Genomic DNA, 15,186 nt, shown 5'->3' on the forward strand with positions numbered 1-15,186 from the left:
AAATATAATTTGTGCAGTATTGAAATATTGTGTATCTTGGTTTCATGATGATATTGGTTTTTGTCAGGTACTAAGGGAAGAGACCACGGCCAAAATGTGCAAATATAGATACCCAAAGTCAATTCTGATTTTTCAGAAGTGCTGAGCACACACAGCTCCCATTGAAGATAATTCGTATTGAAATAATAGGTATTACAGTTGCTCAGTATCTCTAAATACAGTAGTCTAACTTTTGGAAGTCAAAGGCAGGTGCCTTACTTTTGACACAAAAGTTAGAAAACTTTGGTCCATGCTAATATATATTATAACTGTAGCCACATGGAAAAACAGATTTTGCTAAGGTGAAGACATTTCTGCAAATTGTTGTTCTTTTACGATCTTTGAAAGACTGAAACAAGCATTCTTGAAGTCATTGCAACTGATTTGTACAGGTCCATTCTCATAATGATTCAAGAGGGGATTTACACCAGCACTGACTCCCAGTAATAGTAATGAGTGACCTTTGTCAATCCATTGCTCATAAAGGAGATATGTTTGAAAAATGTTGTGTAACATAAATAATACTGCTTTGAAACTGTCAGTACCCTAAGACATAAGTTACCTGTATATTTTGATTCCCTATTGTCTATAATAGAGCTATTGTTTTCGTTCTGATTAGTGAAGCATTTAATTTTAGTCTCTCTTTTTTTTTTTTTTTTTAAACAGTTTAAAGCAGAGTGGAAAATTCCCCGGAAACCCCTGGCCTCCCTACAAGAAACGAACACCACTGCATCCAAGCTATAAAGGTCTCATGAAGCTTTTGCACTGTAAAACCTTGCACATTGTACTGTTCACACTTCTTTATAAGGTACAGTTGTAGTTCTGCATAATGAGAAAAAACTAGTTTTATTTTCTTATCTTAAAATAAGAGTGCTTAAAATTAAGTAGATTTCTTACACTTGATTTATAGTGTTCAGGTTCATATGTGTGTAAATATTGATACTTTTGTACTTTAGAGAAAAAAATCATTTGTTTTTGATTAATGAAGGATTGTTTATGAATTAAACTAAGGTTGAGTTGTAACATCAGAATACACCATTTTCTACTTTTAAAAATTTTCAGTTTCTGCTTTCTGTTTTTTTTTTTAGTAGCTTCTGTTTTTAAATGAAGTGGAATATAAATGCATGAATTCAAAGATGTAAATTTTTTAAATTTTTTCAGTAATTTATTTTATGACCATGCTCATGTTCTATGATTTTTCTGTGTTTGTCACTGTCTGTTATATATTATGTATGTTCCTTAATAGTCAGGTGTCCTAATAGCACCACCTGTTGTTAGGGTTGCCTGACACATTAGTGTCCCATTAGTGTTTTCATTTGCTTATGGCTTTGCCTAACTTTTACCATTTAGGCTGAAATTTTACATGTCGTGTGTGTCTCAGACTGAATTTATTTGGAAAATTTTCAGCTAAAACAGTTAAGACATTTCTAAGAATGAGGCTAGGGAAAAATACATTGTCATGCCCATGATTTTAAAAAATAAATAAATCTGTTCTAACACCCCCCATGCTTTTGAGCAGGAACTTGAAATTTAACAAGGAGGTGCCCTGTGTGTCAGGGATGTGCCTTTTGCCATCCCCATGAAAATACGTCCACATTTGGCCAAGTTATAAGCCTTTGAAAAATCACAGTTCACATCTGCTCAGTAGATACTTGGTAAATATTGGCAGCTAAAGTCTCTAAAGATTTAATTCACACTTGAGCATGATCTCTAGGGATGAGAAGGACTTGCCCTGCAATTGCAGTTGCAGGTCCAGGCACTGGAATGGAGAGCTTATATCTCCTGTATTCTCATTGCCTTTCCTTGCTGATATCCAGGCAGGGTAGAAGAGGAAGCTGCCTTATAGAAATGCAGAAGGGACAAGAACAGACCACGGTGATGGCGAGTAGTTTGGGACATAGAGCCTGTTGGGGTGGAAACTGGGACAGAAAATTGGTAGGAGCAGGAAAGGAAAACCGGGACTGCAAGCTGGGATGTGGGGGACTAGAATGACTGGTCAAAGTGACTGGGAGCTGGAGGAGGGAATGAGGGGCAGTGAGGGGGCAGGAGAGATGAAGATTGGATCAGGAGCCAGAGGAGGCTAGGAGTGAAAAAAAAGTGGGGTGGAGGTTAGGGTTGGGGAGCCAGAACTGAGGGAAAGCCAGGGAGCAGGGGGAGAACTGTGTAAAGAAACTGGGACAAGGAGCCAAGGAGTGCATGAGTGGGGAGGATGGAGATTGGATGAGGAGTCTAGGGAGGGAGACTGGGACTAATAGCCAGTGCAGATGTGTGGAGGGGAAGTAGTGAAGAGACAGATCAGATGAGGACCTGGGCAGAAGTCTAAAGATTGGGGACAAGGGGGAAAGTGGGAATGGCTGGGCAGGGAAAATGGGACTGAGGGGGGAACTGAAGCAGGATGATTGGGATGGGGAGAGAAGCGGGGCAGACTTGAATTGGCTGGGCCAGGAGCCTGGCACTGGGATAATAAGCTTGAAAAGTGAAGACTGGGACTGGGTAGGCAAGAATAATAGGACTGAGACAAAGATCAAGAGTTGGGGAAGACGGGTGGACAGGGACAGCTTGAAGGAGGGGATGAGACAGAAGGGTCAAGTTTGGGGAGGATGGGTAGAAGACTACACTCCTTTTAAGATCCTGTAATGGAACCCAAAATTCTTGAATCTCGGACTCTTCTCCTGTCAGCAGATATCTATGAAACCTATAGTCAAGTGTGTGTCTCCTCCTCCTCTGGTGCTGGTCTAAATGGAGGATGACAACTTACTACTGCTATCAGTTACTCCATTAGTTCAAGTAACAGAGGTCTGTGCAATGGATCTTAAAGTTCCAGCCCTGCTAATGAACCATCTCTTGTTTATGGCCTGATGCTTCAGATTGGAAACTTTTGGACAACACAGCTATCCACACCTGTTTTTCCTTTATGATCTTTTAAAATAATGTTAAGGCTAGTTTCATAGTCCTCTATTTCAGTAGATTTGAACACTTTGAATGCTTGTGCTGTTCAGAGGCTCTGCACTGTCTTTAAGGAATGCATCACCCCAAACTTCTTTGCTCTCATCTCTTGGGGTATGTGGGTTCCCTGTCTTGTCTCACTGGGAAGCTCTCAAGAATCTAAAAGGAAATACTCAGTGTACTTTCCTAATCAGAATATACAAATTTGCTTCTGCTAGGAATATAGGAACTAAGCTGTGATTATTTTTAAGGATTGACTTAAGGGGTCTCTACATGAGTTTTTCTGTACATTTGTGAGTTCTTTTGATTTAAGACAGCATTTGTCATTTTGACCGTTTTTGAGATCACAAAAAATCAAGTATACACATGACTGTTTTGGGAAATATTGCATAATTTGCCTTTTGTTTCTGAGTGGCGTAATAGCTCATGATTTTGTTTCAGTCTTCATGCTAATGCTATCTTGAATGCAGTTCTCTCAAGACCCATTCACAGTGAGGTTAAGCTGAGTTTGCTGAATAAATTTAAAACTGTGCAAACATCATTAGGTAGCTAGACCAGACTAGGTGCAAAACAGCGTTTGTTATAAAAATTTTTAAAATGGCATTCTGGCAGAGCTCAGGGATATAAATGTTTGTAAAATAAGCTGGCCCATTCACAACTAAACTGTATTTAAAACTTGTTTTAAACTTTATTGCAACAAAATCAGTTTGAGCTCAGTATAGACAGGCTTCTAGTTTACTTTCTCCTCCACTTTTTCTCATAAATTGAGCATTCTCACAACTGTTCTTCCCTTTGAATGAAAACATTCGCGGGAGGGGAGGTCTTTCTGGATTTCCTCTTCCGAACTCCATTGGCTGTGACTCTAATAATTCTCCCTCTTCAGGAGAAATGGTGGGGTTTTTTAAGAACTCTTTTTTTCCCTGAATTGATATGGGTGAAATCTTAAGCTATCTCTTTAATGTATGTATTTATTTTGAGAAGCTTTGTTTGGCTGCTTTTTTATGTATCTTTCTGAAGTCTTTTGAATATGCTCCTCATCAGAGAAGAGTGAAGTGGGCTGGTGCTCTCCTTGGACCTTCTGGAAATTGCATTAGTCTCTATGCTCTTAGAAAGAGTGTCAGCTGGATTTAGTAATCCTGCTTATTTTCTTAGGGTCATAAATAGCTACTTCAAAACTGATCACAGTGAGCAAGAAGGATATAAATTGGAGCTCTCATTTACAGTCCTGGTAGAAAAAGAGAATATTCCTGATGGTCTGGATTCCTCTGATAAGGTTATGAAACATGGACAAGGATCTTAGCAGCAGAGTGTGATGACCAATGTTTATCTGCGAAGAGGATGAGAAGCTGTTTGCTGGAAGCTAAAAGTAATGCTTGAGCAGACTTACCATTTTTCCAGGCTTACGTGACATTTTGATTTAAAATATAGGACAATTTTATTTGGTCATAATCCTAGTGTACACATAATGTATGCCTGGAAAGAAAGGGTGAGGAATAGGGAACTATGTTTGTCTTTTCCATTTAAACTATATATTCACCTGAACATAATTAAGAAAGAGGTCATCACCTCTTGCTGAACAACTGTACATAAAGTGCATTTGCTGAAGTTCTTCATATTTCTCTGATAACTATGCCAGTTGGTGCATTCCAGAGACAGACTTGCTCTTCAGTAGTCTCATTCTCTCACCACTCTTCACCACCAACTCAATTTGAATGCTTGTGTACTTTAGCAGAGGTTTTTAAGTAAGAGACCAAAATCAACACACATGTGGGAGCTGATCTGGAAAACAAGTCTGTGTTTCAAAAAATGAGCTCAGGTTGGTCTTGATACTTATCTAGATCCTTATAATGGTGTCCATCACTGAAACATCTGAGTACCTCTGTGAGATAACCAAGATCATAATAGGCTAGTGGCCTAATTTTCCTCCATACTTCACCCGAGGCAGTTGGGCTCTTATTGTTTGTTTGTTTGCATTTATTTATTTTTTCCCCTCATTCTATTTCCTACCTCATCTCCCCCCTTTTTCTCTTTGCTATGTTTAGCTGGAACTGTGGGAAAGTGAAGTCAAAGAAATGAGCTTTTCACTTCAATTTGAAGACAGTGAAATTTGTGGTCATTCATATCTCCTTAGGTAATGAGTTCTGAGGAATTGGTCCTGTTGCCAAGAAAGCCCTGCCTTCGGCTCTCGTGAGCTTCATCTTTGAGTTTGACATCTTTGTTGTTCCTGGTTAATATAACTGTCAAGGGAGGCCTCTTCAAAGAGGGAAGCACTTTCTGAGGTATCTTGTGCTAATTCCAGGGGGGGCCTCGAAAGGTAACCCAGAGATCTTGCCCTTCAGCCCCGTTTCTGTGAGGAGCCAGTATAATGAGTGAAGTACCAGTTAATGTTTTTGGTGGAGGAAGCTTTATTTTAATATTGGACTGCTTATGCCGAGGCAGAGTGAATTTTAATAGTCTCAGCCTGGAGCTCACAAAGCCTTGGATCACTTTGTCTGACAATGTGGCTCAGTCTTCTGGCTAGTGGAAGATGGAAGAAAAGTAATTTTTGATGCTGTTACTCTGTGTGTTCAGCTACAATGGGAAATCCAGACGGACCCTTCTGCTGCAGACTGCTTGTAGGAGGTAGTGATGTGTAGGTAAAGGAGCCAGTCTGTTGTGTGACCAGTTGTGTCTTGTGTGGAAATAACTTGTACAAGACCCATCGTTTACAGTGGGTAGGAGGTTTTGCGCAATAGTATCAAAATGTTATCTGTACGGATGTTGAAGCATTCAAGAAAAATGAGGTACAATAGCAGACTCCTTGTCGTGTCATTTCAGCATTTCCAGCAGTGCTTCTGAGAAGCCTTTTCTGTCTGTAGTTGAGTAGAGTTTTTAGGATTGTCTGTTGATTTGAAGATGAGGTGGATAGTCTTGTTTTTCTAGCGGAGCCTTTTCTGCACATGAGGACTGGCTGGGAGTAGAATCTCTGCTCTGCCCTCATTTTATGCATTTCAAGGGTATAGTGAATGAGTAATAGGGAGGGACAACATGAGCCAGTATTGGGCTTGTAATGTCATGCTAACCATGTCTTAAAAAGAAACCTAGATGGGGTTCTCATCCTCTAAGGTTCTGGTAGATCAAGGGTCAACAAGCCAATAGTCAAACTCTCAGCACTGTGAGTACATGATCTCAATTAACAACTACATGAGTTGTTCTCATCTCATTGCTATAAGCTGAGCATGCTTGAGTGACAAAGGCATCTGGTGGGTTGTTTGTTTTGTTTTGTTTTTTGTATAACCTTACATTTCTCATGTTTTGCTTTTTCTTATTAGCACTGGGAGTTTGGATGGATGCATGGTAGTAGGCAGAAAATGCATTTTAATGGGAGCAGAATAACTGCCTGTCTGTAGTACTTTATTTGTACTAAGCTGTGGGAAAGGCTTCTGCTGGTAGAGTTCTGTCTCTGAGTACTGAACAGTAGGGTAGGAGCCACGTGCTATGCCTTTCTTAGTTTGTTTTCATGTTCACTCTTTTTTTTTCTCTTCGCCCTCTTTTCTGTGTAAACTTGAAGAGTTTTAATCTTCATAGGCTTCTGCTGGAAGGAGTTTCTGGGCTGTAGGTGGGGAAAAAGAAAAACAGTCATTCTCTATTTACATTTGAATGTCCTTCCAGCATACTCCTTCAGGGAAGTTAGGAGGACTTGAGATACCTACTTGGAGACCCCAAATCTTTTGTTTTTATAGCCTCTCAGGTGCCAGGCAAACTGGGAGATGGATAGTGGGTTGGAGTCTAGAAACCATGTAGAGTTTTCTCTTGAGGTAAAGAATGGCGTTTAAGTTGTTCGGGTGCTTCACAGTAAACATCCCAGTAAGATGAACAGGGCAGTTGACCTATGTGAGGACTATTGTTTCAGACTGTCATTCCTTGTGGATGAAGTAGGATAGCACTAAATCAGTTCACATTGGCAGTCTTCCTTCATGATTCTAAGAGCAAGAAACTTGTATTTAAAATCAGAGCTTAAATTCTGAATGAAAGAATTGGGCAACAGAAGTGTTGATGTAGCATACTGTCTCTGTCCATCTGCTCTTTTTTCTACATTTCCACTCAGGATTCCTCTCTTAATAGGTATGGCTCCTGAGAGTATGTTAAAAAAAAAAAAAAAGGTTTGGTATTTTCAAGCAAGTGTCTCAAATCCATCTACCTTCTCTGAAGGAGCTTACTTGGAAGGGCATTTAGTTGTAAGTGGAAAAGCCTTATGTTCTGGGGCAGCAAATCTTATGTGAACCCCTTATCTTCCCCCATCAAAAGAAAATCTTGGTTATCTTCTTTATCTTTCAGTTTAGGTTACAGACCTCTTCCATCAGTTTCTTTGGCAGCAATAATTTGCACTTTGCACTTTTCATATGAGGGTCTCAAAATGCCGTCATCTGAGTTACAAATGTAAATTTTTTTTTTCCTAGATATTGATGGATCATCAAAATTTGTCAGAACATGTCCTTTGCATGGTTTTGTATTTGATTGAATTGGGACTCGAAGATTCACCAGAGCAGGAGTCCGATGAAGAGGTAAGTGTTAAATGTCATTAGTTTTTTCCTTTTTAATAAGGAAAGTATTATTTGTATATGATCTTTAAACAATAACATTAAGAAGCTATAGGCATGATTTAAAATCAAATTTAATAACGAGAATTTTAAAATTTGATTAGGGATACAAGATTGTCATTTTATCGTATAACCAGGGATCAGTTCGAGGCTAAATAATCTTTCTGTCTCAGGTTACAGCAAGGCAGGCAGTTAAGTGGCTTTATTATTTGTTGATGTGACTACGATTGAACATTGCCAAATTGCTGAAATTAGCTGGTGTTGGAATTTTTTCTCTCTTGCTTCCTCCTATTTTAAACAGGTCTTTGTAAAACAATATCATTTTAGTAGTCTAACCTAAAGACTTGGCACCTAATCATGCAGTCCCTCTTGTATGCAATTTCAATGGTATTTACGTGTGTAAGCTAGGTTTACAAGATGGGGCTCTTGGCCCAATGTTTTTTGGATTTCAGGACTCTTCCTTAAGATTTGGGATATTTGCTGGGAAAATTTTCTTGAGAAAATAAATAATAGCCAATTAATAGTTACTTCAGGAGTGTTTTGCTTAACTTTTGTTTTAAATTAATGTGTGTGTTTTTGAATATCATAAAGTAGCATACAGTTGTGAAAATTTAAATTAAAATCTTGTAGTACATATGCTGGAATGGTCAGTGTAATGCTAATGGACTTATATTTAGTAAATTATTGCTTGAAGATGGTTATTGAAAATGAACTGACTATAAAGCTCACTTAAAGAATAGCTTTCAAGTATCTCTTAACCAATATATCCAGTTGAGAACAGGCAAGCATATTGGTCTTCTCACTTTCAGTATTCTTCTACATTACAAAATTTTTTAAAAAGTATAAAAAATGCAAAAATTATCAAATGAATTCACAACAACAGGTCTGCAAAGGTTTGTCACAACCACAAGGTCAAACTCTTATTAAGGTTTGGCTTTTTAATGATGAATAGAGGTTTTTAAAGCCTATCTGTATGCACCAAAAAAAACCTTAAACGATGAGATGTTCAGAGAATTCTTGGCAATCAGTAATATTCTGCTAGCTAAAAACAAACAAAAATTCTTACATGTTCTATGAAGCTAGAGTAGGTCTGTCTAATTGGATAATATTAATCTTCACACCAACGCATAGTCACCAGCTGAAGGCTACACAAATGAAACATGTTGTAAAGATACCCTTTTTTTTAGTAGCTTTAAAATTGAGTATCCCACGTCTGGGAGGATTCTTTACGGGGAGGATATCGTAATGGTAGGCTGAGGGCTATTCGGGGCCACTATTCACCAAGACCCCAATCTTGTTTTTCCACATGGTCAGGTCTCTGTACCTGCACAGAATCCATTGACTTCAGTGAGACTCCATGTGGTTGGAACAAATAACATGCAGGATCAGGGACCAAAGTAAAATCTCCATTTTCCATGGACTTTTGAAAAAGTTAGAATCAAATTATTCCCTTTAAAAATGTTTCTATAACTCCCAATGGCTGGAAGTTGAAGCTTGACAAGTTCAGACTGGAAGTGAAGTGCTTTTTTTTACCATTAAGGGTCATTTATCGTTGATACTACTTGCCACGGGATATGGTGGATTCTCCATCACCTGAAATCTTTAAATCAAGATTGGTTGTCTGTCTTAAAGACAGCCTGTAGTTCAACCACAAGTTATTGGGCTTGATGCAGCAGTTTCCTAGGTGTCATTCTATGGCTTATTTTGTGCAGGTAGTCAGACTAGATAACCACAATGATCTTTCTTCTGTTAAAATCTCTGAATATCTGAGAGCAGAATTTGGCCCCAGACATTACATAAAGGAAGCAAAATCTTAAGTGTTTTTATTAATGAATTTAACAAACACATTTTATTCCCAGAACAATACTGTTCCATTATTTAATGTAATGTGCAAACAAGGAAATAAATGAATTGTAGCTATATTTTGGATAGCTTAATAAGAAACATCATATGAAAAAAGGAGAAAACACTTAGGACAGAAACTGTACTCTTAAAAACTATTTTTAAAATGGAGATAAAGTGGCGGTGGATGAGAGGAAGTTACCATTCCTCAAATTTATTTGACAGCATTACAGTTCCAGAACAACAGTTATCTTAAACCATCTTGCAGTTTTTGTAAAGTTGAACAACCCGTTTAATACAATATTGAAAACAGCATCCAGTTTAGTGTGTTTAAGTGAGAAATTTTCATAGAGGAATCCTAGTAGCCATTGGAGAAATCATTGTCCCTTACCCAGGTAACTATCAGCACTGAAGATACTGAGGTCATTAAACATTAGTACTGTAGATGACAATGTCCATAATACCAGTGAAAGAGACAATATTTGATAAAAATATATAATGGCAGCATAACGAAAGACTATTTGACCTATGCAGGGGTTCTCAAACTTCATTGCACCGTGACTCCCTTCGGAAAATAAAATTACTACATGATCCCAGAACGGGATATCAAAGCCTGAGCCCCCGTGTGGGGGCCAAAGCTGAAGCCCAAGGACTTCAGCTCCAGTCAGGGAGCCTGTAACCTGAGTCCTGATGCCCAGGGCTGAAGCCCTCAGGCTTTGGTCCCGGACCCCAGAAAGTCTAAGACAGCCCTGACAACCCCATTAAAATGGAGTCGAGACCCACTTTGGGGTCCCGACCCACAGTTTGAGAACCGCTGACCTAGAATATTAATTTTTTTTTGTCAAAACGAAAAGCATTAGAAGGCAGTGATATACCATTATTTTGAAGAAAGCTATTGAATTTCACATTACCTTTCCAACCAGTGTGAGAACCTAGATAGATAGGTCTTGAATATCTGTGGTTCTGTGTAGGTCAGCTAGTCCGTGCCCCCTAACTAGTGCAGGATTTTTCCTTACAATATATATATTTTTTTCATTGCTTTATCCAGTTCTGTTTTATATGACTCAGGAAACTGGACTTCTGCTATTCTCCTTAGAAGATTAGTTTACCCTATGCTAGAGCTCACAGTTAGAAATTTTATCCCATTACTCTCAGTTCATACCACTTTGTACTACCCTGAAGAATTCCTTTCCTCCTCATGCATGCTCTCTTCATATACTTATAGATGCTTATATTTGAACAAAATATAATTTTTCTACATTTTTTTGAGGTTTTCAGTCCAGCAGTCTGTCACTAGCATTTTTGAAGATCTGTATCATTTTACCAAGGTACATACCTTGGTGGGATCTGGGTTACTACAGAAAATTCTTTCCTGGTTATCTGGCTGGTGAATCTTGCCCATATGCTCAGGGTTTAGCTGATCGCCATATTTGGGGTCGGGAAGGAATTTTCCTCCAGGGCAGATTGAAAGAGGCCCTGGAGGTTTTTCGCCTTCCTCTGTAGCATGGGGCACGGGTCACTTGCTGGAGGATTCTCTGCTCCTTGAAGTCTTTAAACTACGATTTGAGGACTTCAGTAGCTCAGACATAGGTGAAAGGTTTTTTGCAGGAGTGGGTGGGTGAGATTCTCTGGCCTGCATTGTGCAGGAGGTCGGACTAGATGATCATAATGGTCCCTTCTGACCTTAGTATCTATGAATCTATACTCCAGTGTACGGTTCCCTTTTACTACAGAGATAATAATCAGCTTTGGTACAGTTCTAAAAGCAACATTATTTATCATAGTCTATAAAAGAAATATCTATCTAGCTAACATATATATAAAATGTACTCAAAGTTTTTTCCATTGATTTGTTTTTCATGGCTATTACTCTAGGATTCTGTTGGTGAACATGAACGTTGCCATGACAGCTGGTTTCCAGGTAGTAACTTGGTGTCTAACATGCGTCACTTTATTAACTATGTTCGAGTGAGAGTACCAGAGACTGCTCCAGAAGTGAAGAGAGAACCACCTGCAAGTACCAGCTCTGATGGCTTAGCTTTTTCCCAGGTAAGTGTAAAGAAATCCTAAGTTTTTTGTCTTCTGCAATAAGAGTGCCAGAAAGATGTAACTAATGTATTGATTGTTTTGAACACCAGTTAACTTACCTTAATACTGATTAGTTTTATAAGTTTCTCAGGAGTATTTTTCCTCATCAATACCACTACATTATTTCTGTGGCAGGATTATTCCTGAAGTGTGGAAGTTATTTCAAAACATGCCTTTTTCCAAATGACCGTTTTTAATTCCACCCTCTTCTCCCTCCCTGCCCAACCTACCAGAGTCCAAGGCGGTCTAAGAGCCTTCAAAGAGAGGTAGATTTGTGTGCAGTTTGTATTCTAATGCCCTTAACTGGCAACATGGCTTTAACTATGCTTACCATTAACTTCCATTACCATAACAATCCATTAATTTCTGAGACTTTTTTTATTTTGCAAGTACCTATGCATTTTGTCAGCCCCTCATTCTTAAATAATAGACTGATAGATTTGAATGACTTAGAATTTGACATAATTTGGTTTTTAAAATAATTCCCATTTATTAAAGGTATTAAATGTTTTTTTTTCCTGGCCTACTACTGGAGCAAATATGGGCTCACTATGTATGTGCCTTTTGTTGTTTGTTTTGTTTTTGCCACTGCAGATGGCAAACTAATGTTACTAACATATTATAATGTTATGTTGTCTAGTGTCTCATATCTGAATAATCTTGACCTATTAATGTTATGTAGAAAGTGTGTTCGAAATGATTAATGGCAAATTGGTTTGTTTTTGTGGAAGCAAAATTAATTTTTATAAACTGGAATCATAAGATTTATAACTGGTAGATAATCCAGTCTCTATTGTCATTGTTGTTTTTATGTAAGAACACCAGATTTAAAGAGAGCTACAGCAGTGACGTGTAGTTTATATAGCAGGTATTTTTGTGTGTTAGCACAACATTTTTTCCCAATAAAAACTGGCCATCATTTAAAAGAAACAAAAGAAAAAACGGGAGTGCCTGAAGTCAGACTCCCCACTCCAAATTTAGTCACCTAAATAATTGGAAGCTGTTGAGTGCTCACCTTTTCTGGAAAATGAGGACTAAGTTTTAAAAAAAATAGGATCCATAAGTTAAGCTCCTAATGCCATATTTAGGCACTTAAAAAGTAACTTGATTCTTTGTAGTTTTGACCACTCAACAGCTTACACTGAGATCAGTATCTTAACGTTAAATATGAAATTGATTATTTGCTGTTCAACTAAAAACATAAATATTAATATGGATACTTTAAATTTTCATACCTGGCTTTTTATATTTATGAGTATAACTAATATGTATAAAGTCATGTTGGACATGCAGGATATTTTGAATATAGAAATATTTTTAAATTGTGGCAAAATAACTAATAATTGCTTGGGAAGAGGAAATTAAAGGCATAGGAATGCCTTTATTGTTTTTTCATTAGCTAGCTGTTGGAAGCTGAAAAGATGTTGCCTATAGTTTTGCAAAATGATTATTGTTGATTCTTGTACTCCCTTTTATTAATCCACTACAGATAGCTCTTTCTTTTTTTAAGAACTCAGGGACAGCTCAAGTGTTCAGCTTGGTTGCAGAACGTAGAAAGAAATTTCAGGAAATTATCAATCGCAATAGTAGTGAAGCAAGTCAGGTAGTTCGTCCCAAGACATCAATGAAATGGTCAGCACCTGGTGCAACACCACAGTTAACCACAGCCATTCTGGAAATCAAAGAAAGCATATTGTCCCTGCTTATCAAACTTCATCACAAACTCTCAGGAAAACAAAACTCTTACTATCCTCCATGGTTTGATGATATGGAGGTTTTAATCCAACCAGAAATTCCTAAATATTCTCATGGTGATGGGATGACAGCAGTAGAAAGAATTTTATTGAAAGCTGCAGTACAAAGCAGATTGAATAAACGTATCATTGAAGAGATATGCAGAAAAGTGACTCCTCCTGTACCACCAAAAAAGATTAGTCCTGCAGAGAAGAAAACTTTGGACAAAGAGGAAAGGTAATGTATTAAAAATAATATGGGGCACAATGGAGCGGGTGGTGGTATGTACCCCTGTCTGTCTGATAAATTGATCTATTTGTTTGGCAGTAATCTCTAAACCAACAAATAATTTACCAAAAAATTTAAAATCTTAAATTATAACTCTAGTCTTCAACAGCCAGTCCTGCAAGCTGCCTGATTTAAATGTCTGTTGAGTGTCATCAGCACCTTGCAGGATTGGGCCTTTACATAAAGAAATTCTTAGGGAAAGTTTCCTGCTGTGTGTATAACTAATGATAGTTAGCATATGTTTTTGTTTTTGTAATGCTTGTCTTCCCTTTCCTTAATCCTTCCCATTGTTCCTGGTCATCTTGTGTCATGTTATATGTGAGGTCTTTTGATTGGCGATCATGACTTCTTTGTTTGCATCAGTGGTTCTCAATCATTTTTGGTCCATGGTCAAAAATGTAGATTCTAGACATTCAGGGCTACAAAATAAAGAACTTTAAAGCAGACACCTTTTAATGTCTAGAACAGTTGTTACTATCTGAGGACTTTCTCTCCTTTCCTAGGCTTTGAGTGAGCTATACTTTTGGGAGGATGGAAGGGGTGATAGTCTACATTAGCAAAGACAAGAAAGAAACAGTTTCCAAGGAAGATAATTTTTTTTTAAATAAGGCAGTTTGAAGCTGACCATGGGCTTGCGAGGTTGAAATAAGATCAGGGGAGATGAATTAGTGGGCACATAATGACATTATATGTCTGTGATAAAGTGCACAATCACATGTATATTGTCTCTGTGTATACCTATGTATATATTGTAGCAGAAGAGACGTGACTTCTATATAAAGGTTGTCTGATGCTTTTTTCCTACTTTTTTTTGTTTTTTTGGGGAACACTAATGTCCCATTGTTTTCGGTATGATTTTGAAAGTTGGCAAGAGGATAGTACTGGGGTCAGGGAAGTGCCTACTGATGATCCCATCAAAATCTGTTCAAATTTGGCAGAGAGAAGCTTTCAAAAATCTCTGTATGCAGTTTGTGTTATGCCCAGACAAGCATGCTAGTGGCTTGCTACTAAAATTGCTCAACGTTCAGTGCTTTCCAGCATGTCACTCGTTTTGCCACACAGAATTGAGCTTCTGGATGGGGCACCATCACACATAACATGTTTTTCCTTCTCTCTCTCTCTCTCTCTCTTTTTTTTTTTTTAAGTACTTGGATAGAACATGCAAAAAGTTATGTTAAAAGACTATTAAGTGGCAAAAAATAGTATGTGATCATGTAATTGAAGAGTATGTTAGTACATATGCAGACAGGGCAGAATTAAGGTTGTATGAGGAACTTTTAATGAGCTACTATGCAATCTTAATAACATTAAGTAAATAGGGGATATTTTTGTGTGTGGTTGTATACACACCTACACACAGAATGTCACATCTAAATTTATTTTTGGTTTATTTTATTTGAAGAAAAATGCATTTCCAGTAGCTTTCATATAGTTACATTTCTAGTAACTTTTGGAGAACCAGAGAGACTTCAATGAAAGATTGGATCACCTAGCAGGTCAGTTTGCCCTTCGTTACTCAAGGAACACTTTTCTTTTTTGAAAAGATGAGCTTTCTTCTGAGCTGTTCCATCTTCAAGTGGTTTACTTGGCAAGATAATATTGGTATGAACATAGCTGCAAGAAATCCAGGAATAGAAAGATTTCAGTCTTTTATAAAAGCTATAGGTTC

General features: G+C 37.8%; 1 protein-coding gene across 6 annotated transcripts in view; it reads left to right on the forward strand.

Moving 5' to 3' along the window:
- Positions 1 to 15,186, forward strand: part of UBR3 (ubiquitin protein ligase E3 component n-recognin 3) — a 207,487-nt gene that overhangs the window by 89,980 nt on the left and 102,321 nt on the right. For 4 of the 6 annotated variants that reach the window (XM_073305786.1, XM_073305780.1, XM_073305781.1 and 1 more), the window contains 5 exons: positions 706 to 847; positions 7,425 to 7,529; positions 11,283 to 11,456; positions 11,729 to 11,761; positions 13,006 to 13,466. In XM_073305786.1, the coding sequence (XP_073161887.1) occupies positions 706 to 847; positions 7,425 to 7,529; positions 11,283 to 11,456; positions 11,729 to 11,761; positions 13,006 to 13,466 (915 nt within the window). The remainder of the gene's footprint in view (positions 1 to 705; positions 848 to 7,424; positions 7,530 to 11,282; positions 11,457 to 11,728; positions 11,762 to 13,005; positions 13,467 to 15,186) is intronic. The other 2 variants (XM_073305782.1, XM_073305784.1) reach the window with 1 other exon arrangement.

This window comes from Lepidochelys kempii, chromosome 11 (genome assembly GCF_965140265.1).
Source record: "Lepidochelys kempii isolate rLepKem1 chromosome 11, rLepKem1.hap2, whole genome shotgun sequence".
NCBI lineage: Eukaryota > Metazoa > Chordata > Testudines > Cheloniidae > Lepidochelys > Lepidochelys kempii.